Source organism: Gorilla gorilla, chromosome 4, assembly GCF_029281585.2.
Source record: "Gorilla gorilla gorilla isolate KB3781 chromosome 4, NHGRI_mGorGor1-v2.1_pri, whole genome shotgun sequence".
Lineage (NCBI taxonomy): Eukaryota > Metazoa > Chordata > Mammalia > Primates > Hominidae > Gorilla > Gorilla gorilla.
In genome coordinates, this window is record NC_073228.2 from 144,053,702 (window position 1) to 144,078,228 (window position 24,527).

A 24,527-nucleotide genomic window follows, 5' to 3' on the forward strand; every position below is an offset into this window, starting at 1 on the left:
GGAAAGAACTCTGCTTTTTTCCTGAGTCCCTTTCAGGCCCTGGAAAAATAAGATGGTGTCAAAAATGGGAGGCAATACAGATGTGGTTGAAATAGAGACCCTCAAGCCATTTGATCCCATAACATAGAGTTTCAATTTATAATCAACTCCTTCAAATGACACTCTCTCGATCAGCACCTCCTTCTACTAGGTTTAAGCGCCTACTCCTACCCAGCAGTCTGTTTACCACATTTTCTAAAAATCATTGTCCTTATGTTTGTTTCAGCCAGTTGCACAAGGGTAGGGTTTGAGGCATATTGATCTCTATACCCCACTACTTAGCCCAGTGTCAAGAAAGCACTTAATAAATGTATGTTTGTGAATGTCACCCAGAAGGGTTCATTACCTTACCTTACCATTGGTTTCCAGGACTGGAAATTCGATAGAGGTAGTTTAGGTTAGGCCAGGCTTTAGTCTTTGATTTATGAGCTGTTATAAAGTCATCTGGAATCCCATTTCTTTCCTTTTTTCTGCTTTGCCTTTCTGAATGGCCCACTTAATTTTAAAACTGGCTCCTTCTCAGGGCTGCAGATTGGCTGTCAGCAATTTTGTAGGCCATATCTTTCCTAGACTTTGTGTATACCTTTGTACAGGGGAAGGGAAGGTTCGGTGGGAGTGTGTTAAGAGAGTCTGAGCTTTTTACTGATTGAACCACTTCAGAACCAGTCCCAGTGGCCAGGGAGTGCCATTTTCATCTGGGTAAAGTCCTGAATTCCTTGAATCAATCATGATAAAAAAGTGGAGAGAGTGACCCCGATTGGCTTAGATAGACTGGGTTCACCCTGGAGCTGGATGGGATGAGCTTTCCCTGAAGCACATGAACTACAGGAAGAATGAGCAGAGATCTACCTGGAAACCTGACTCCTGTTAGGAAGGGAGAATATGGATGTTGTGTAGGCAACCATCAAAGTCCAGTGCTACTGTAATCCAGATTTTCTAGGGAACCTAGGCTATTTATAACTATTCTGTCCTTTATATAATAAAGTCACTTAGGAATTTGTTGATTGCCTGTTATGGAAAAGAATTAATAGTGAAATTATTACATTTTGAATCTGAGACTCTTCCCTACTATTTGGTTGGGGATAGAAGACACTCAAATAGGTAAAAAGTTAACTATTGATGTAAGATATGGGTAACAGTACAAGGCAGCAGTATGACAGATGATATGTTAAGTGAGTCATCCTAAGAGTTTATACTTTGCATTCCCCAGTAATTGTTTGTTTGTTTGTTTGTTTGTTTGTTTTTGAGACGGAGTCTCACTTTGTTGCCCAGGCTGGAGTGCAGTGGCACGATCTCAGCTCATTGCAACCTCTGCCTCCCAAGTTCAAGCAATTCTCCTGCCTCAGCCTCCTGAGTAGCGGGACTACAAGCACATGCCACCATGCCCGGCTAATTTTTTGTATTTTTAGTAGAGACGGGGTTTCACCATGTTAGCCAGGATGGTCTCAATCTCAACGTGATCCGCCCGCCTCGGCCTCCCAAAGTGCTGGGATTACAGGCATGAGCCACCACACCTGGCCATTTGTTTGTTTTTAATCTGAAAGTCACCGTGCCAGGCACTGTGGAACTTAAAGAGATAATAGAAACAAGATGCTGGCCCTGAAAACTTCAAGCCCAATCAAGAGAATGATTAACAGGCTTGGGGGCTGGGAAGCGTGACTTCCCTCACAGAAGCAAACCATGGAGGACAGGGTCCTGTAAACACAAATAAATGTTCCTGGTGAGCCCTCCAGAGTCTCAGGGGCCTGGATGGGCAGAGGAGATGCTTGGCATTCTCTATAGACAGCGCTGTCCAACTGCTCAGAGCAGCGGGTCTGGGGAGAACAACCAGATCACCCCAATCCCCAGAGCAATGGTGATGGTTACAAACTTTGGTTGGTCATTGCTGCCAGTGCTGCTCGTTAGAAGGCCCCACTGTGGCCCAGCCCCGTTGATTGGAGGGTTTCTAGTAGTGGATCAGCGTCCACTGATAAGACTCATAGTGCTGTTAGAACACTTTCTTAAAGCTATCCAATCACATTTATGGACATTTCAGAGGAATTAAAAAACAAAATATCTTGCTATTCATTTAACACATTTATTTAGGGGACTGCCTTGTACCAGGCACTCTGCAGTGCTCTAGGGACATGGTGGTGATCCAAAACTTACTTGATGTCTACTGTCACAGCCTACAGTCTAGTGGAGGAAATAGACAAAAGGCAAATAAATATATAAGATAATTGCCAATTGTAGTGATGGTGAGAAGGAAACAAAATAGGCAGAGCTAGAGATTTGCACAAGGCTTGATACACCTTGAAGGTATTTTGTAAATGATCTTATGGGTTAGGATTTTATTCCTGATGATTTCCACAGTTAAATGCAAATAATTTTCATTCTTTTTGTCTCTTAGGTGCACTTTACAGGTCCCCGATGAACCAAGAGAACCCTCCACCATATCCGGGCCCTGGTCCAACGGCCCCATACCCACCTTATCCACCACAACCAATGGGTCCAGGACCTATGGGGGGACCCTACCCACCTCCTCAAGGGTACCCCTACCAAGGATACCCACAGTACGGCTGGCAGGGTGGACCTCAGGAGCCTCCTAAAACCACAGGTGTGTGTCTCTGAATATGTGGGTGTGCAGTCCCGTGTCACCAAAGGAAATGTTTGCATGTTTTCTTTGGCAGAGAAGAAATTCTTTCCAGCCTTTGCAACTTGTGCTTGATGTCCCCAAAGCTTGATGATGGCTTAGGGTGGATTCTCACTCCTGAGAAGAGGCCCAAGTCAGCTCTGCCTGCTACAGTCACACCTCTTGTCCCCTCTGGGGCTGATGACTTCCTGGCCAACGTGTTTTCTGAGGGCTACCCTCTAGAGCACTTGGGGGTGGGGAAGGAATTAGCAGTTGAGTCTTTGCTTTGTAGCCAGCTTTGTATTTTAGGTTTAGTAATTAGCCTCTTGAGTTTATTTTATCTGTCAGCTTGTTGACCCTCAAGTCATCCTCTTGCCCCTGCTACTGGGGTTTTTCTTTTTTTTTCTTACTAAACGTTTTCATAATTCTATTTAACCTGCCAGTTGAGTTTTCAGGAGGCTCTTGAGTCCTTCTTGTGTGCTATAGAACAGTGTTACTCAAAGTTCAGTCTGTAGACAAATGCCAGTCAATGAACAGTGAACAGTTATGGACTATATTATATGTACAGAAAGTGAGAGTAAACATTTAGAAACTTTTAGAGCAATTTGGTATTGCTGTGACATCCAAGTGTGTAATCTTGCATTTTACAGAAAGTATCAGTCTGAAAGATTAAAAATAAAACATCTTGAGGAGCACTGTGCTAGATGTCTTGGTCACTATTTTGTAGCCCTTTGGTTGGCAGAATAGCTGCTCTCTTAATTAGCCCTTTCAGCTTTTTTTTTTTTTTTTTTTTTTTGAGACGGAGTCTCACTCTGTTGCCCAGGCTGGAGTGCAGTGGCGCGATCTCGGCTCACTGCAAGCTCTGCCTCCTGGGTTCACGCCGTTCTCCTGCCTCAGCCTCCTGAGTAACTAGGACTACAGGTGCCTGCCACCACGCCCAGCTAATTTTTTGTATTTTTAGCAGATACTGTGTTAGCCAGGATGGTCTCAATCTCCTGACCTCGTGATCCGCCCCCCTTGGCCTCCCAAAGTGCTGGGATTACAGGCGTGAGCCACTGTGCCTGGCCAAGATAGCTAATTCTTAAAAAGTGCTTATTATGGCCAGGCACAGTGGCTCATGCCTGTAATCCCAGCACTTTGGGAGGCCAAGGCGGGCAGATCACCTGAGGTCAGGAGTTCAAGACCAGCCTGGCCAACATGGTGAAACCCCATCTCTACTAAAAATACAAAAACTAGCCAGGCGTGGTGGTACGCGTCTATAGTCCCAGCTACTCAGGAGGCTGAGGCAGGAGAATGGCTTGAACCTGGGAGGCAGAGGTTGCTGTGAGCCAAGGTCACACCATGCACTCTAGCCTGGCGACAGAGTGAGACTCCATCTCAAAAAAAAAAAAAAAAAAAGTGCTTATTGTGTGTCACATGGTCTCCTAAGTGCTTCATATACATTAACATTTAATTCTTGCAACAATACTATGAAGTTATTCCCATTTTATAGTGACGTAATAGAGGTACAGAGTTAGAGTAATGACTTGCCCAAGGTCACCTAGCTAGAAGGGGCACTTTCTAGATTAGAATCCTGATAGCTTGGCCTCAAAATCTGTACCTATAATTTATTGCTGTACTGTTGTTCCTCTCCTGCCTTTTCTGAGCTGACTCACATTCATCTGAATTTAGTGCCTTATGCTTCCTCTTAGAGATTTTCCTGTCATTTAGTTCTTTACTAATCAAAAGTAATAACAGAATTGATGGCTAATTTTATTCTAGGACTTGATGATTCTCTAGAATAAGAATTTTGCATTCATGGAAAAGATTATACTTTTATAGTGGCAAAGCTTATACTCTGTTAAGATTGAATAGAATATTTGAATACCTTTAAAGAATTTAATTTATCTGGAAGGAAGCTTTTGCAATCCAAGATTGTGTTCTGTTGTAACAGTTTTTATAATGCATGCTCGGAAGAGGGCAGGAAGTATAACCAGTGTAATCGGAGTAGTTGGTATTCAGGCCTGTGACATCAGAGAAACATTTTCTGAAAATAAACCTCAGCTTCTGGGTTTTCTGCTTCAAAATAAGGTAACCCTGTGATGAATAAAAGAAAGCAGAAAAGACTACATATGGTATGATTCCATTTATGTAAAATTCAAAAACAGACAAAAAGTATGTATGATGCCAGAGATCAAAATAATGGTTACTCCTGGCTGTGGAGTTGGGAAACTAGGGTGGGACTGGTTATTCATTGGGTTGGGAACAAAGGAACTTTCTGGGGTGTTAGGAATATTCTGTATCTTAATCTTGATATAAACATTCTTCAAGATAGATAGTTATGACTTGTGTACTTTGCTGTACGTTTTATGTCAGCAGAGAAAGATAGCCCAGCATTTGAGTTATCCGGTAGACTCAGCCCAATGCCTGCCTGGTGTTAGGTCTTTCACCTATAGCCCTCATGGTCTTCCTGTCCATTTCTAGGCCAATATTGTTTATACTGACTCTCTAACTAGCATTTGATGAGTTTAGAACTTTATTGAGTTCGTTTAGAATAAGTGCTTCCTAGGTTCAGTGGACTTTGTCCACTGTTCATGCAGAAAATACAGATTTGGTCATCTTTCTTACCTTTCATGTAATTTAAGTATTGATGTCAGCCTTTTTGATGAAAAATAATTTCTTAATTCTTTTTAGGGTTAAAAGGCTCCTTAGTTCAGTGTTACCAATCACGATTGATTTCACAAATGCAGTTGAAAGCTGTTTAATATCCTTTCCTACGGATATACCCAGGAATGTATTTCTCTGTCATTGGCTTGTGAATTATTAACTGCCCAGATCCTTTCTGCCCCCAAACATAGCAGGTAGTGCCAAATGGTCCAATTTTGTCACCTGGGGTCCATGTTCTGTGAATGGGACTCTTGGAAGAATGTAGCCTCACTGAGTGATGAACCCTTTAGGGACCCATTTTATTCCTTGCTTTGGTATTGCTTGTGGGATTCCCAGTCAGAATTATGTGTTCTCATGCTGTGTATCTGAGCTCTATATGGAAATTTAAGCTTTTTCTTTCCAGCTGAATGATTTTAGATTTATCTACTACTGTAGATACTCTCTCCACTCAAGTTCAAGTGTGTGGCATATTATGTTAATGGATACATAGGTAGAAATGGTTTCTTTTTCAAAGGAGGGAGGATCTCCTTTATCCTTAATTGGCGTCTGGTAATTGGTTAGGGCTTAATAAAGGTGTGATGAATGGATGAGCAGGGTCGGGTAGATGGCTAACCTAAGCAGAACCTTCCTTGGTCATCTGTTTTTGTTTTAGAATTCATGTGTCAGAGATTGTAGCAAAAAAACCCACCTTTTGTTTTTTTAAGAAGCCAACCTTTTGGGAGCCATGTGATTGGAAGCAGCAAGTGCTTGTAGGAATAAGGTCTCCCAGAAGAGCATACCTGCAGATTATGTCAAGGATCTCCTGGGTGGTTTTTAAGAATAACAACTAGTATTTGTTGAGCACCATGCTTGGTGTTAGCTTTATGTAATCTTCACAACAACCCCATAGTATCAGTCCCATGTTATAGGAGTGGAATCTGAGACTCAGAAAGGTTGTTTCAGTTATCTGTTGTATAACATATCACCCCCAACTCACTGGCTTAAAACTAACAATGATTTATTATTTCTCATGATTCTCTGAGTTGGCTGGGAGGCTCTTCTTGCTTCGTGTGATCTTTCGTGGGGTCACTCTTGTTACTTAATTCAGCTGTCAGCCTGTCTGGGTGTAGGCTATCCAAGATGACCTCACTGACATGAGTAGGGTCTTGGTTTGCCTCCACGAGGCCTCTCTCAGCACATAGTCTGTCATCATTAGGTGGTCTAGCTTAAGCTGCTTTACATGACAACTAGCTTCCAATAGAGTGAAAGTGGAAGCTGCCAGGATTTTGGGCTAGGCCCAGAACTGGCACAGCATCACTTACCCCTTATTCCAGTATTCAAAACAAGTCTCAAGGCCAGTCACTTTCAACAGGAGGGGGAACAGATATCACCTTCCTCCTCCCCCTCTTTTTTTGGTATATTCAACATACAATTCATGTACCATACAATTTACCCATTTAAAGTTGTACAATCCAATGGTTTTCAGTATATCAACAGAGTTTTTCAACCATCACCACTATCGTAATTCCAGAACATTTTCTTCTATTATTATTATTATACTTTAAGTTCTAGGATACATGTGCAGAATGTGCAGGTTTGTTACATAGGTATGCATGTGCCATGGTGGTTTGCTGCACCCGTCATCTACACTGGGTATTTCTCCTAATGCTATCCCTCCCCTAGCCCCCCAACTCCCTGACAGGCACCAGTGTGTGGTGTTCCCCTCCCTGTGTCCATGTGTTCTCTTTGTTCAGCTCCCACTTACGAGTAAGAACATGTGGTGTTTGGTTTTCTGTTCCTGTGTTAGTTTGTTGAGAATGATGGTTTCCAGCTTCATCCATGTCCCTGCAAAGGACATGAACTCATCCTTTTTTATGGCTGCATAGTATTCCATGGTGTATATGTGCCACATTTTCTTTATCCAGTCTATCATTGATGGGCATTTGGGTTGGTTCCAAGTTTTTGCTATTGTGAATAATGCTGCAATAAACATACCTGTGCATGTGTCTTTATAGTAGAATGACTTATAATCCTTTGGGTATATACCCAGTAATGGGATTGCTGGGTCAAATGGTATTTCTGGTTCTAGATCCTTGAGGAATCACCACACTGTCTTCCACAATGGTTAAACTAATTTACGCTCCCACCAGCAGTGTAAAAGTGTTCCTATTTCTCCACATCCTCTCCAGCATCTATTGTTTCCTGACTTTTTATTGTTTTTGTTTTGTGTTTTTAGAGATGGAGTCTCACACTGTCGCCCAGGCTGGAGTGCAGTGGCGCGATCTTGACTTACTGCAACCTCCACCTCCGGGGTTCAAGCGATTCTCCTGCCTCAGCCCCCTGAGTAGCTGGGATTACAGGCATGCGCCACCATGGCTGTAATTTTTGTATTTTTAGTAGAGATGAGGTTTTACCATATTGGTCAGGCTGGTGTTGAATTCCTGACCTAGTGTTCTGCCCACCTTGTCCTCCCAAAGTGCTGGGATTACATGCGTGAGCCACGGTGCCCAGCCGTTTCCTGACTTTTTAATGATCACCATTCTAACTGGCATGAGATGGTATCTCATTGTGGTTTTGATTTGCATTTCTCTAATGACCAGTGATGATGAACTTTTTTTCATATGTTTTTGGACGCATAAATGTCTTCTTTTGAGAAGTGTCTGTTCATATTCTTTGCCCACTTTTTGATGGGGTTGTTTTTTTCTCATAAATTTGTTTAAGTTCCTTGTAGATTGTGGATATTGGCCCTTTGTCAGATGGATAGATTGCAAAAATTTTCTCCCATATTGTAGGTTGCCTGTTCACTCCGATGATAGTTTCTTTTGCTGTGCAGAAGCTCTTTAGTTTAATTAGATCCCATTTGTCAGTGTTGGCTTTTGTTGCCATTGCTTTTGGTGTTTTAGCCATGAAGTCTTTGCCTATGCCTATGTTCTGAATGGTATTGCCTAGGTTTTCTTCTAGGGTTTTTATGGTTTTAGGTCTTACGTTTAAGTCTTTAATCCATATTGAGTTAATTTTTGTATAAGGTATAAGGAAGGGGTCCAGTTTCAGTTTTCTGCACATGGCTAGCTAGTTTTCCCAACACCATTTATTAAATAGGGAATCCTTTCCCCATTTCTTGTTTTTGTCAGGTTTGTCAAAGATCAGGTGGTTATAGATGTGTGGTGTTATTTCTGAGGCCTCTGTTCTGTTCCATTGGTCTATATACAGGACATTTTCATCACCCCAAAAAGAAACCCTTTAGCAATCTCTCCCCATTTCCTTCCACTCTTCCCCACCCTTTTTTTTTTTTTTTTGAGGCAGAGTCTCACTCTGTCGCCCAGGCTGGAGTGCAGTGGCACAATCTCGGCTCACTGCAAGCTCTGCCTCCCGGGTTCACGCCATTCTCCTGCCTCAGCTTCCCGAGTAGCTGGGACTACAGATGCCTGCCACCATGCTCAGCTAATTTTTTTATTTTTAGTGGAGACGGGGTTTCACCGTGTTAGCCAGGATGGTCTTGATCTCCTGACCTCATGATCCGCCCACTTCAGCCTCTCAGAGTGCTGGGATTACAGGCGTGAGCCATCGCGCCCGGCCTCTTCCCCACCATTAATCTATTCTGTCTCTATAGATTTGTCTGTTCTGGACATTTTGTATAAATGGAACCATACAATATTTGGTCTTTTGTTACATGCTTCTTTCACTTAGCTTGATATTTCCAGGGTTCATCTATGTTGTAGCATGTATCAATACTTTATTCCTTCCTATTGCCAAATAATATTCCATTGTGGATATACCACGTTTTAGTTATCCTTTCATTGGTTGACGGGCATTTAGGTTGTTTCTACTTTATGGCTATTAGGAATAATGAATAATGGCTGTTATAAACATTTGTATAAAATAGACTCCATCCTGGAGGAATGGCATGTGAATACAGGGTGAGAGGAATTGGTGACCATCTGTGCAAACAGTCCACCACATTCTGCCCTTTGCTCTCAACAATTTACATCCCCCTCATATGCAAAATATATCCACCCCCTTCCACCACCACTAGATGTCTCAGCCAATAATTACATCAGCTTAAAATCCAGAATATTATCATCTAGGTAGTCTATATGTAGGTAAGGCCTCTAACCTGCCATACTGGTCCATATACCCTAACTTTGTTCATGCTGCTTCCTTTACTTCCCACCTCTCATTCCCACTCTGCCACAACCTACCCTACACATCTCTGGCGATCAAAAGAAAATATCTCTTCTTCCTTGAAGCTTTTGCTTACCTATACTATACCTCCAGTAGAATTTACCACTCCTATTTGCTTCAACTGCACCCTATACAGACTTCTTTCAGAGCCCTTCTTCTTGCTCCAGATTCAGTAGTGTCTACCTTATGTACAGTCCATTTTAGCTTTTTTATGTCTGAATTCAATCAACCTTGCTCTTAGTGTTTAGGCTTTCACTGTTTGTTTTGGTCAAGACTCTTAAGGCTACAAGTGATAGAACCTTAGCCTTAGATATTAACCAGCAACGGAGGTTCACCAGACATCTGAGTAAAGAAAGCCTCCAAGATAAAAGATGATGATCCAAACAGAAAAAAGGGATTCTGAGGGAACAAACATTGCAGGGAGAAGAAAACCCTCCTACCAGAAAGTGGGGGAATCCTCTAATACTCTTTTTTTTTTTTTTGATGGAGTCTTGCTCTGTCACCCAGGCTGGAGTGCAGTGGCACAATCTCGGGTCACTGCAACCTCCGCCTCCCAGGTTCAAGTGATTCTCCTGTCTCAGCCTCCCAAGTAGCTGGGATTACAGGCATACGCCACCATGCCCAGCTAATTTTTGTATTTTTAGTAGAAACGCGATTTCACTGTATTGGCCAGGCTGGTCTCAAACTCCTGACCTCAGGTGATTCACCCGCCTCGGCCTCCTAAAGTGCAGGGATTACAAGCATGAGTCACTGCGCCTGGCCTGCTAATATTCTTAAGTTATACTGAAGATAAATCTTATTGAAATAAGAGCAGTGGTGCTGTATAAAATGAACTCTGGAAACAAAAGCACTTAGCCAAGAACAATGTGAAACTGATCTCACCCTAAGGATTAGATCCAAAAGGTCCATTTGGCAGCCAGATCTTGCCAGAGCAGAATTTAAGGCATTTGCCATAGGTGGAAGGTTGATGTATGTTTTGGTTATCTATTGTTACGTCACAAACCACCCCCAATCTTAGAGGTTCCATAATTTGGACAGGGCTTGAGTGGAAAGATTGATTCATCTCTGCTCCTTGTTGGCACCTACTGAGGCTGGAACATAGATAACGATAAGCAATTTGCTGGGTTGGGTTTGTACACTTTCTACCGTCCAATATGATCCATCAACTTTCTTCTTGGCTTTGTATTATGTCCAAAAGGGTACTCTTGGATTGACTTACATTTGCAATACAGAGAAAGAAGCCATTTGGTTTGGCCAGTGCTTTAGAAGGGAGAAAGGGGTGGGAGTATGATTGCCAACTGCTGGGAGGGGTCAGGAGGTACCTACATGCTAGTATTTCTGTGTGCATTCCAAACCAATGTTGGGTTTCTCCACTTTTACTGGCTTTGTTTGATCTTATTGTCCTTGAAGATTTGATTAACTTCAACCCTATTCTGTCAGCTGTTTCAGTTCCAGTGGAACCTTGTAATTCTGGCTCATTATAACAAGAAATTATCTCAAATCCAAAAAGAAAAAAAAAATCACATCTGGTATTTCAGCTGACATGATTGAAACAGCTTAGGGTTGGTTGTCTCTGTCCCTCTGCATGGTCTCTCAGTGCTGCTGTCACAGCATGAGAGTTTCAGAGTAGGTGGGTTTTTTCCATGTTACAATGCAAGAATGGAATCTGCCAGGCCTTCCTGCACATGTACCCCTGAACATAAAATAAAAGCCTTAAAAAAGAAATGAAACAAAAAACTTTTGATTTAGCTTCTAATTTTGAAACAATTTCAGACTTAGAAAAACATTGCAAAGATAATACAAATGGTTTTGTATACCTTTCATCCTGATTTCCCCAAACCTTACATAGCCACAATACAATGATCCATCAGGCTTTTTCACCCCCTTGGCTCAGAAGTCACACAATGTCACATCCATCACACTCTTGGTCAAAGCAACATGAAGTCTATCTAGCCTAGTTTCAAGGGGAGGAAAATAGACTTCATTCCTTGTTGGGAGAGTGGTAAGTCACATTGCAAAAAGGCATATGGGATGGGAGATCTTTGGAAACATTACCACAAGTTTCAGTGGTGACAGGTGAATTCCTGTTGACTGAAACATTCTAAATAACAGAACTATTTCTAGATTCTAATAAATATGCCATAGTATCATAACTGTTTAAAGTGAAAAATTAAACACTATGACTAGGCTTATATCAGAATATAGGTGATCTGTCATTTTAAGGATACTCCTGTGAATTGGTTAGAAAGTCATGGAAGAAGGGGTTTTTTTATTTTATCACCAAATTGAAATGACTTCCACTCAGATACCTTGAATCATCAGAAGTAGAAGAGTCCTCACATGATCATCTGGGTTAGTTATTACCCTCTGACCTTATAGCAAACATCAGTAGGCAATTACAGCTCCTTTCACTAAGCGTGAATACAGCTTCAGCATACCCCAGCATTCTAGACAGGAACCATGAATAGATTTGAATTGTTAGGGGTAAGACGAACCCATTTACCATTCCTTGCAAGGTTAACCCCCTCTTTTTAGAGACATTTAAACTGAAGCCCAGAGAAGTTTAGTGACTTTCCAGGGTCAGTGAGTTTTAACTAGAATATAAGTTTCCTGCCAGGTGCAGTGGCTCATGCCTGTAGTCCCAGCACTTTGGGAGGCTGAGACAGGAGGATCGCTTGAGGCCAGGAGTTCGACACCAGCCTAGGCACTGTACTAAGACACCACACATCTCTACAAATAATAAAAGAAAATTATCCAGGTGTGGTAGTGTGTGCCTGTAGTCTGATCTGCTCAGGAGGCTGAGGCAGGAGGATCACCTGAGTCCAGGAGTTCCAGGCTACAGTGAATTAGGATTGAGCCACTGCACTCCAGCTTGGGCGACAGAGCAAGACCCTGTCTCTCAACAACAACAAAACGTCTCCTGATCCCAGGCTAAGTGCATTTCTTCATTATGCCCTGCTGCTGTGATACAGCACAGATTCCACAGAAATTCTCAAACACCACCAAAGGAAAATATTTCCAGCCTTTTCCCTTCCTTATCTGCATCCCCCCCACCCCTAAAACATACAAAAACAAAACAAAAAACCACCAAAAAGTTATAACAGAACACCAGTTTCCTGGTAGACAGAGGTAAAGTGGAGTGCAATAAAGCTGGATTCAAATCTCATTAACACTAGGACCTGAGCAAATTATTTTACCTCCCTGATCTTTGAGTGTGCCCTGCCTCCCCTTGTATGCTTCTCAAAGACAAGTTTTTTTCTTCTTTCACCTCTGCTTCCACTGCATCTTCAACAGTGCTGAGCACGTGTGTGTGTGTGCGTGTGTGTGTGTGTGTGTGTATGTGTATGTGTATATGCTCAGTAAATACGTGTTAGATGAATGCAAATATTACCATTTCAAAGGGTGGTTGTGAGTTCATGTTCAGTGTCTGGTGCCCTTGTCACTTTCCCTCAGAGACCCTTCCCTTGCTATTTAACTCCCATAAGTCCAGATATTGGGGTTTTATTTATGTTCTTCTGGGGTAGGACTGTGATATCTGGCAACATACGGATTTAAAATGAAATAAGTTCTACTTTAGCACAGTCCATTGGGATGCCCCCATGGAGCTCAAAAGCCTCATGGGCCTTTGAACCAGATTTCTAAGCCTGTATGTTGGGAACTACCCAGTGACCCTGGTTCTTTGTGATTTGAAGACATGAAAAGGGAGTGCATCTTCAGGGGTACCCTTTTGGGCCCACCGGGCCATTGGCCAGCCAGCAGAATGTTATGAGAGGCCTCTATATTCCACGGTCAGAGACTGTGGGGGAGGTGATAGAATGGCATATTTCTCCTGCACACTCTTCTTGGTGTCTTTTGCTGCTTTCATTAGTCAGTGTGAGGAAAGAAGAGGAAGGAAATTTAACGGTCTGGCATCTCTGACTAATTGGCTCTAAGTATGGAATTACTGCCTGGCTTGTTTGAGCCTTTTATACTTTCTTTCATCAGAAACTCCAATCAGGCATTTTCATTGCCCTGGAAAGCCTTTCCAGCATAGACCAGTCCAGTGCCTTCTTTCTTTGCCAGGTATCAGATGACAGAATGTCCCAACAAGGACACTGCTTAGTGCCACCAAGAGCCACATTGGCTTAGAATCTAGGTAGAGTTTTTCCAGTTCCCTGAGCTTCTGCTTTCTTGTCTGTAGAGCTGGGATTATGGGATTGTGATAAAGAATAAATAAAGTAATGCATCTTTACAGTTTATGGCACCTTGATGAGCAGTGAGGAAGTTAGTACCCTCCCCTGGCCCACACAAATTTTCTGAATTTTTGCTTAGGGATGGATAGGGGTGGGGAAGACAAAGCTCTCTGGAAAGCAGGGAAAGCCAGTTGCTGAGGGTCACTCCTGATCTATCCCCACTGGCCTGAGGAAACTGGGACAGCTCCAAAGTCATCTCTCATCTGCAATCATGGCCATATAATTGATCCCCTCCTCCTGCTCATGCCCTCTGCTGTCTTATTCTCAGACCGCCTAATAGCTTTCCATTTCACTGGAGTGAAAGCTAGAATCCTTGCAGCAACTAGCAAGTCCCTTTGTGAGCGGGCTGCTGCCACCTCTCTGACTCCTGCCACTTTGCCCCTGTGCCCTCTGCTCCACCTTCCCTCCCTTCCTCACCAGGCACATTCCAACTCTAGGGCCTTTGCCCTTGCCATGCCTTTCCCTCAGACATCCACAGCTTACAGTCTCACTTTCTTTTGAGCCTTGTTCAGCTGCCACCTAGTCAGAAAGGCCTTCCAGTCACCTCCCCCTCCCCCACCCCATATAATTGTAGCGCCCCCACTGGCACTCTCTGTCCCTGTTCTTCTGCCTGTTTTCCTTGCCTGACATACTGTGTTTACTTGTTCATTGGCTGCCTTTCTCTTCCCACTGGAGTATAAGCTCCTTGAAGGCAGAGATTTTTGAATGTTATATTCACTACTGAATTTTAAATACTTCTTGAATAGTTGAATGTCCCCCTCTCCCAATCTCCTCGGGCTGCACAGGGTATCCTGTGAGGTATTTCTCCTTCTGGCCTTACCTTGGGTTCCTTTTCCTCCTCCTCTCATCTGTACAGAATCCTGGGAGTATTGAGCTGCTGCTTCCTGAATTGTTGACATGTGTCAGGCCTTGTGCTGAGCACTGTTGTTTGTTTGTTTGTTTGTTTCTTTTTTGAGACAGGATCTTGCTCTGTCACCCAGGCTGGAGTATAGTGGCATAAACAAGGTTCACTGCAGCCTTGACTTCCTGGGCTCAAGTGATTCTCCCATCTCAGCCTCCCAAGTAGCTGGGACCACAGGCATGTGCCATTGTACCTAGCTAATTTTTAAAAAATTTTTTGTAGAGAGGGGTCTCACCAAACACTGCCCCGGTTGGTCTTGAGCTCCTGGACTCAAGTGATCTGCCCACCTCAGACTCCCCAAAGTGCTGGGATTACAGGCGTGTGCCACCAAGCTGTCTCAGTTTATCTTCTAAACTGAGGATAATCCATTTAACTTTCCCCCTTCCTTTCACATCTCTGAGCACATATCCTGGGACATCCATTTGAATCTTCCAGTGCCCAAATGGTGTTTTCATGGAATGCCTCGGAAAAGTTTCACATAGACAGGGCCAGCATCTTTTAAGACTTTAGCTGGGTCTGTCAGAGGCTTGAGAAGCTTGTGGTTTCTGACCCAGCAAGTGGGTCTGGACACATATATACCTTTTGCTATGAGAAGAGAGAGAGAGAGAGCTCTGGTCGCCACAGAACCGTCTTCTCTGGCCCCTCAACTAGAAGACAGGCTGCTTATGGGGTCCTTCTGAAATTCCTGGCTCTTGAAAAGAGCTCAAACATCAGCTATCTTGAGGGCTTCCCTTTCCCCTACCCCAGAGAGGGCACTGGACTTACAACTTGCTGATCCTCGGTTTGGAGGGAAACTACCCCTCCTTACTTATTGCAGTGTTCTGTTGGCCTACATTTGGTGTAGACGATTTGCCACTGTACTAGGCTTTCCTGTGATAGGTCAAAGGTTTCAGATTACTTGAGGGTAAAGAGGTCCTAGTGGGAGTAATTGCCTCACCTGACCTTTGGATGTGCCAAAGTAGGAATTTAACGTACAACTCAAAGATTTAAATATTTTTTTCTCCCTGCTTAATGATTTTCTGTTTTTCTTAAAGACCAGCATTCCAAAAAACTTAGGGGCCTTTCATGGTCTGGCCCTGCTACTAGGTTCAGTTTCAGTTTCTCAGCATCATCAGGCTCCCTCCTTCCACATGGCTTTTGCAAATGCCACTTCCTCTGTGTGGCTTGGGAAATTCTTTGCTCCTCTCTTGGCTTAGTATAGGTAACCCCTATTAATCATTCACATCTGAGTGGTACTCCTCACCTCCCAGTCTGGATCAGATTTCTGTCCTTCATAGTACTATCCTGATTTGTAATTTTATGGTCTTGACTCTACTTAAAGAATTAAGGTCTTCTCCAGGCAATAACAAATGCTGGAGAGGTTGTGGAGAAAAGGGAACCCTTGCACACTGTTGGGGGGAATGTAAATTAGTACAACTACTATAGGGAACAGTTTGGAGGTTCCTCAAAAAACTAAAAATAGAGGTACTCTATGATCCAGCAATCCCACTGCTGAGTATTTACCCAAAAGGAAGGAAATCAATATATCAAAGAGATACCTGCACTCTCATGTTTGTTGCAGCTTTGTTCACAATAGCTAAAATCTGGAAACAACCTACATGCCCATCAGCAGATGACTGGATTTAAAAAAATGTGGTATTTATTCACAGTGGAGTACTATTCAGTCATAAAAAAGAATGAGATCATTTGCAACAACATGGATGGAACTGGAGGCCATTATGCTAAGTGAAATAAGCCAGGCACAAAGACAAACATTGCGTGTTCTCACTTATTTGTGGGATCTAAAAATCAGAACAATTGAACTCATGGAGATAGAGAGTAGGATGGTAACCAGAGGCTGGCAAGGGTAGTAGGGGGAGGTGGGAATGGTTAGTGGATACAAAAGAATAGTTAGAAAGAATGAATGAGTCTGGTATTTGCTAGCACAACAGAGTGACTGTAGTCAATAATAATTTTATTGTACATTTAAAGATAACTAAAAGAGTATAATTTGATTGTTTGTAACACAAAGGATAAATACTTGAGGGAAAGGATACCCCATTCTCTATGATGTGATTACTATGCATTACATGCCTGTATCAAAACATCTCATGTACCCCATAAATATATACACCTACTGTGTACCCACAAAAATTAAAATAAAAAAATTTTTAAAGAATTAAGGTCTTCTTGGCTGGGTGTGGTGGCTCACGCCTATAATCCCAGCACTTTGGGAGGCCGAGGCAGGCGGATCACAAGGTCAGGAGATTGAGACCATCCTGGCTAACATGGTGAAACCCTGTCTCTACTAAAAATACAAAAAATTAGCCAGGTATGGTGGCAAGCGCCTGTAGTCCCAGCTACTCGGGAAGCTGAGGCAGGAGAATGATGTGAACCCAGGAGGCAGAGGTTGCAGTGAGCCGAGATCACGCCACTGCACTCCAGCCTGGGTGACAGAGCGAGACTCCATCTCAAAAAAAAAAAAAAAAAAATTAAGGTCTTCTCTACTATCTGAAAGGTCCATGATAGGAAACCTTGCCTAATTTAACCATTCACCAGTAACTACTTGTCACGTGATTCAAGATAAAGAAGAGTTTAAAGATATGCAGGAGAGAGGACAGAAGGGGACTGGAATAAGCTTTTTTAAGTGGTTAAACTCTGGGCTTGATTTTGTAGAAAAGACTGCTCGTACTTTCTATTTTTTTTTTTTTTTGAGATGGAGTCTTGCTCTGTTGCCCAGGCTGGAGTGCAATGGTGTGATCTCAGCTCACTGCAACCTCCGCCTCCTGGGTTCAAGTGATTATCCTGCCTGAGCCTTCCGAGTAGCTGGGATTACAGGCACACACCACCATGCCTGGCTAATTTTTTTTTTTTTTTGAGATGGAGTCTTGCTCTGTTGCCCAGGCTAGAGTGCAGTGGCGTGATCTCAGCTCACTGTAACCTCCGCCTCCCGGGTTCAAGTGATTCTTCTGCCTCAGCCTCCTGAATAGCTGGGACTACAGGTGCCTGCCATCACGCCCAGCTAATTTTTGTATTTTTAGTAAAGGCGGGGTTTCACCATATTGACCAGACTGGTCTCGAACTCCTGACCTTGTGATTCACCTGCCTTGCCCTCCCAAAGTGCTGGGATTACAGGCGTGAGCCACCGTGCCCGGTAATTTTGTATTTTTGTAGAGACAGGGTTTCACCATGTTGGCCAGGCTGGTCTCAAACTCCTGACCTCAGGTGATCTGCCCACCTCAGCCTCCCAAAGTACTGGGATTACAGGCGTGAGCCACCGTGCCTGGCTGTTTGCACTTTTTTTTTCCTTTCTCACCTTACTCATTTGTTGGGACCTGAGTAGAATATTCATTATGTAGCAGGGGGTTGGAGCACTGTTATAATACCAGCAGTCACAGATGTCTGAATAATCAGAATGGAGAGATGTAGTTTTGGGGCATTCTTGCCTCCACTGAGTTCTGGCCTTACTCTTTTTCTGGTCCTTAAACATAGTAATAATGCTCATAAAAATTTTTTTAATTATCATAATTCACACACCCTACTTTCTCAAATCATTTTCATGGTCTTATTTCCTAGTCAGTTCTTGTTTATACGCACATGTCATTTGTACCTGGCTACCACTATAATGTAGATACCATTGTGTATTTTGGTCCCCCACCCCACCCACTTTTGTCATACGCAACTTTTCTATAGGTTAAAATTTCTCAGCCTCAGTGCTATTGACACTTGGGCCAGATGATTTTTTGTTGTGGGGGCTGTCCTGTGTATTGTAGGATGCTCAGCAGCATCCCTAGCCTCTACCATTAAATACCAGTAGTAGCAATCACCTCAGTTATAACAACTGAAAATGTCTCTAGACATTACCAAATGTCCCCTAGGGGCCAACATCACCCCTCCTTTGAGAACCACTGCCATAGAGTCTTAATTTAAGAAAACTTATTTTTCTTCTTTTTTTTATTTGAGATAGGGTCTTGCTCTGTTGCCCAGGCTGGAGTGCAGTGGTGCAACTTTGGCTCACTCCAACCTCTGCCTCCCAAGGCTCAAATAATCCCACCTTAGCCACCTGAGTAGCCAGGACCACAGGTATGCACCACGATGCCCAGCTAATTTTTGTATTTTTTGTAGAGACAGGGTCTCGCTCTGTTACACAGGCTGGTCTTGAGTTCCTGGGCTCAAACCATCTGCCCGCCTTGGCCTCCCAAAGTGCTGGGATTACAGGTGCGAGCCACTGCGCCTGGCCTTAATTAAAATTTTAAATGAGCCATTGCTTTTGAAACCAATGAAGGAAAAGGTCTTCCTAATAAGCTTCATGAGCAGCTGAAAAATACATGACTTTTTCTGGTGGCCTGCTGAGGGAGAAGGTTTTGGGAATTTGGAACTATAAAGAACTCTCTCCTGACTGGACAGGCTGTGTTTCTGATCCTCTCTGCAGTCTGGGGCTAGAGAATCTGGATGTTTGGTAACAATTTCTAGATTAAAACCACCAGAACCAGAAGAGTTTGGGGCCAGTGGTTTAAGTTTTTAAGTATTAATTATTAAATAATAAATACTAGCCAAATAATAGAACCAGTATTTGTTTAGTAGTTATTATGTGTCAAGCACTTTTGTATATTAGCTCATCTAGTCCTAAGAACAACCCTGCAAGGTAGGTCTTCTTATCTCCATCATATAGATGAAGAAACTGAAGCATGGAAAGGCTAACTTGTTCATGGTCACAGAGCTAAGAAGTGATGGAGCTGAGATTCAAACCTAGCAATCTGATTCCAGAGGCTATGCTCGTCAGCAACTACCACCATTTTCTGAGCACCTACTGAAATCCCTGATACTGGGCTGAGAGCATTGTAAACATGGCTTCCAAGTTTTACAACAGCTCTTCAGGGTAGTGGTATCTCAAATTTTACATCTGTGGAACCAGGGTCTTAGAGAAGCTATAATAACGTCTTGTCTATGATCCCCCAGATCTCTGACCCAGAGCCTGACATACTTCCATGTATCATGTGGCCTTCCATGCATGAGTAAAAGTTGTTTTATAACCTACTCTTCCCTTTTCCCCTGGAACCTCGTACAGCAAATACCTGTTAAATCCCTTCAGTGGCCAGGTGCAGTGGCTCACGCCTGTAATCCCAGCACTTTGGGAGGCCAAGGTGGGTGGATCACTTCAGGTCAGGAATTCAAGATCAGCCTGGCCAACATAGTGAAACCCTGTTTCTACCAAAAATACAAAAATTAGCCAGGCATGGTGGCGCACACCTGTAATCCCAGCTACTGGGGAGACTGAGGCAGGAGAATTGCTTAGACCTGGGAGGCAGAGGTTGCAGTGAGCCAAGATGTCGCCACTGCACTCCAGCTTGTGTGAGAGAATGATACCCTACCACACACACACACGCAAAAATAAGTCCCTTCAGTAATTTAGTGCCAGTCACTAAATAAATATTACCATTTCTAATTAGATTTTATTTAGGTGCTTTGTATACATTATCATATTGAATCCATATAGCAGTCCTAGTGATATCCCATTTTAGAGATGAGGAGACTGAGATTCAGAGGGATGACATAACTAAGCTCTGTTTAAATAGTAACTAGCTGAGCTATGAATTGAACCCAGGTCTGTCTAGTTTCAAATTTGTATTCTTAACTACAGTCATGCACCGCCGCATAAGGATGTCTTGGTCAACAACAGGCCACGTAAATGACGGTGATCCCATAAGATTATAATGGAGCTGGAAAATTTCTATCCCTAGTGATGTCTTGGCCATCATGATATCGTCATAAAGTGATGTGTTACTCACATGTTTGTGGTGATGCTGGTGTAAACGAACCTACTGCGCTGCCAGCTGTATAAAAGCATGGCACATACAATTATGTACGGTACATAATACTTGATAATAAATGACTGTGTTACTGGCTTATGTGGTTTGGCGTGCAGTGGCAGGATCACAGCTCACTGCAGCCCTGACTTCTCTGGGCTCAGGTGATCCTCCCGCCTCAGCCTCCCAAGTAGCTAGGACTACAGGTGCATGCCACCACACTCAGCTAATTTTTGTGAGCCACCATGCCCAGTCAGGAGTACACTCCAAAATATCAATTTAAAGTATAGTAAATATATAAACTAAGGCCAGGCACAATGGCTCACACCTGTAATCCCAGCACTTTGGGAGGCCAGAATGAGTGGATTGCTTGAGCCCAGGAGTTTGAGACCAGCCTGGGCAATATGGCCAAACTCCATCTCTACAAAAAAATAGAAAAATAACCAGGCGTGGTGATACACGCCTGTAATCCCAGCTACTAGAGAGGCTGAGGTGAGAGAATCACTTGAGCCCAGGGAGGTCAAGGCTGCAGTGAGCCATGATCATGCTACTGCACTCCAGCCTGGACAACAGAGTGAGACTCTGTCTCAAAAACAAAACAAAATATATATATATATATATATATATATATATATATATATATATATATGAGAGAGAGAGAGAGACAGAGAGAGAGAACTCCTATTTTTTTTTTTAAGTTAACCATAAAACAGCCTCAGGCAGGTCCTTCAGGAGACATTCCAGAAGAAGTCATTAGAGATGAGCTCCATGTATGTTATTACCCCTGAAGACCTCCAAGTGGGACAAGATGTGGAAGTGGAAGACAGTAATGTTAATGATCCTGACCTTCTGTAGACGTAGGCTAATGTGTGGGTTTGCGTCTCAGTTTTTAAAAAAAAGTTTAAAAAGTAAAAAATAAATAAATTTTAAAAATAGAAAAAGCTTATAGAATAAGGGTATAAAGAAAAAACAGTTTTGTTTAGCTGTATAATATATTTATGTTTTAAGCAAAGTGTTGGTAAAGAGTCAAAAAGTTTAAAATTTTTTTCAAAGTTACAGTAAGCTAAGGTTAGTTATTGAAGGAAGAAATTTGTTTTATAAATTTAGTATAGCCTAAGTGTATGGCAGATAGTATAAGTGTTCAGTATATATGAAGTCTGCAGTAGGGTATTGTAATGTCCTAGGCTTTCACATTCACTCACTTACTGACTCATCTAGAGCAACTTCCAGGCCTGTAGGCTCCATTCATGGTAAGTGCTCTATATATGTATACCAGTTTTTATCTTTTATACCACATTTTTACTGTACCTTTTCTATGTTTAGACACATAGATGCTTACCATTGTTTAAAATTGCCTACAGTATTCAATGTAGCAACATGCTGTACGCATTTGTAGCCTAGGAGCAATAGGTGATAGTATATATCCTAGGTGTACAGTAGGCTATACCACCTAGGTTTGTGTAAGTACACTATGATGTTCACACAATGACAAAAATGCCTAACAATGCATTTCTCAGAACATATCTCCATCATTGAGAGATGCATGACTGTATTGTACTGTTTTGTATTTTGTCAGGGAATATCCTTAAAATACTTCAAACTTAACTATAGCACAATGTGTTAGCAGTGGTAAAGGAGGAGGAGTCTGCGGGTAAGATGGTTTTTCTCTGGTGGTACTCAATTGCAACTCTCTTCACAAAAGCAGATGAGAATGGTTTTTAGTGAGTGTACTGGGGACTTAGCACCATCTTACGCTGTCATTCCTTCTGACTTAGGTCCTTAACTTGACAGACCTACTCAGTCAGGCCCAGCACTTCAATGATGGTCTCCCTAATGACTGCACCAGCACCAGGTCTTGTGGATCTGTGTGTCATGTGATGACAGTGTGGTCATGACACTAAGGGACTGTAGACTCAAAGATGCCCTTGGATTTTTCCATCTTCTTGGGGATAGAGACAATCTGTTTTGGTCAGGTACTTTATGTAGAACATTCTATTTTGCCTTTTTAAAAGCCTCAGTTTGCCTAGCACTCAGAGGTAATGGAGTGAGGAAAGACAACTGCTCTTTGCAGATCCAGTTTATTCAGCTGGCTGTTGGGATGTGCTCTGTGCTTGAGGGCTGAGAGCAGGCTAGGTTGGCCAGACCTGGCTGGCCTGGGGAAACAAGGTATTTTGAAGTCTGCTGCTTCCAGACCAGATGTTCTTAGGCCCCTTTCACCCAGGTGCAGCCTGGTTTTCTGCTTTGATACTACTTTTACCCATTCTTAAAAACATGACACACATATGCCTATTACCTCTTGCATAGCTTTCTTCAGTTAGGTTGTTGTAAACAATGAGGACATTGGTTTTGTGGGCAAGGAAAAGAAGACTACTTTGGGTAGTAAGGGAAATTGAAAGGCACAGGTGGGATAGAGTAGGGCAGTCTTAGAAGGATTGGAGCTAACCAGGCATTGTCGGGACCTCCCTATGTCAGCTGCACTCTGCAGAGCAAGTCCAGTGCTGTAGGTCATTGGTGTGGGGACCATCCTAGGTGACAGGGATCTTCCCCTAGGATATATTCTTCCCAATAGTAATGAGCCATTCCTGTACAGAAAGGGCCCAGGGTCCAGGGCCTGTGCATAGGGTGGTATGTCTCTTACCACACCAGCTGCCTGTGCGGCACAGTGCCCGTAGGCACCTAGTGCAATCTTCCCAGTGGTTAGTGTGGTTAGCCACAGGGGAAACTTGAGAAGGAACGTCTTGAAAACTGACAGCTTTTTTTCATTCTCTAAAGATTCTCATAGATTATCATGGAAGTCACTCTCAGGAGAACTGTCTATACTAGTAGAATTTGGTGCCTTTTAAAAAATCAATTATATTCTGCTTATATTGTGGCTCCTTGGAGCCACAGAGTTGAGATGCTCTAAAAATCAGGACATGACATAGAATTATTATAATTAAAATGCTGAAAATGAAGATAGCAAGGATTGGTATCTTTATCACTGGATGAGAACTTAGCACAGCAGACAGTAACACAAGTGTGAGGACCAAGTCCAGAGCGATCAGTGGTCCAGAAGAGCTGGTTTCTTCCAAACCCCTACTTAGTTCAGCCCTGATAATAGGCTGCAGTTCCTGTTCCTGGGTTATACCCTGGCTCTCACACAGAGAAACCTGGCCACTTTTTAGAAAATCACTTTTTAAATTACAGAAATACTTTTCCTTTGACAAAGTAAATAATATGCATAATTTATTTGCATATTATTTACTTTGCATTATTAATGCATAACTGCTACCCAGAGATAGCAGTTAACATTTTGGTATAAATGTTGTGATATAGCCCTTTTTGAAATTCATCTTTTATGTTAGTCTCTGTCCAGAGGATGTATTTGCAGCTAATATAATGCTACATAAAAGTGTTGTTAGTATGTTGGTGTAGGGTGGGAAATAAAAAAAATAGTGTTGTTGAGTGTGTTGTTTTGTGTGTGTATATTTTTAACTTTAAAAAGTCTGTATAGGCGGGGCACAATGACTCACACCTGTAATCCCAACACTTTGGGAGGTCAAGGTGGGTGGATCACTTGAGCCCAGGAGTTTGAGACTAGCCTGGGCAATGTAGGAAAACCGTGTCCCTACAAAAAATACAAAAAATTATCTGGGCATGGTGGCACGTGCCTGTAGTCCCAGCTATTTGGGAGACTGAGGCCAGAGAATCACTTGAGCCCAGGAGGTCAAGGCTGCAGTGAGCTGAGATCACTCCACTGCACTCCAGCTTGGGTAACAAAATGAGACCCTGTCTCAAAAAAAAAAAGTTTGTGTAACTTTATATAGTCTGTATATCCTCAGCTGTATCTCAGTCTCTTAGAATATGCAAGTCTTAAGGAGTGATTATCAGCTTTCACCGAGGTCTCCATTTCAAATGTTAGTATCACACAGTTGACGTCATGCTGGGTTTTTTACCCACAGAGAGGTTAAGGGACTTACATTTTACATAAATTGATTAAGCCAGGTATGTTACGCATACTCTCTGAATCCAGTGAACCTGTATCTGTAACAGCTAGACCTTTGGGGATACAGAGCTGAAGAGGACCCAGCTTCTCCCCTGTGAGCTGAACTGGCAGTTCGGCAGGGGATGGGGGTCCATGGAGACAGACCCATTGAGCAGATCATCACAGT

General features: G+C 42.8%; 1 protein-coding gene across 5 annotated transcripts in view; it reads left to right on the top strand.

The window, feature by feature from the left end:
- The window catches only part of CYSTM1 (cysteine rich transmembrane module containing 1), a 68,528-nt gene that overhangs the window by 16,907 nt on the left and 27,094 nt on the right, over positions 1-24,527 (top strand). For all 5 annotated transcript variants that reach the window (XM_055389179.2, XM_019028033.3, XM_031011017.2 and 2 more), the window contains exon 2: positions 2,429-2,635. In XM_055389179.2, coding sequence (XP_055245154.1) covers positions 2,449-2,635 — 187 coding nt within the window. In that variant the 5' untranslated portion in view covers positions 2,429-2,448. The remainder of the gene's footprint in view (positions 1-2,428; positions 2,636-24,527) is intronic.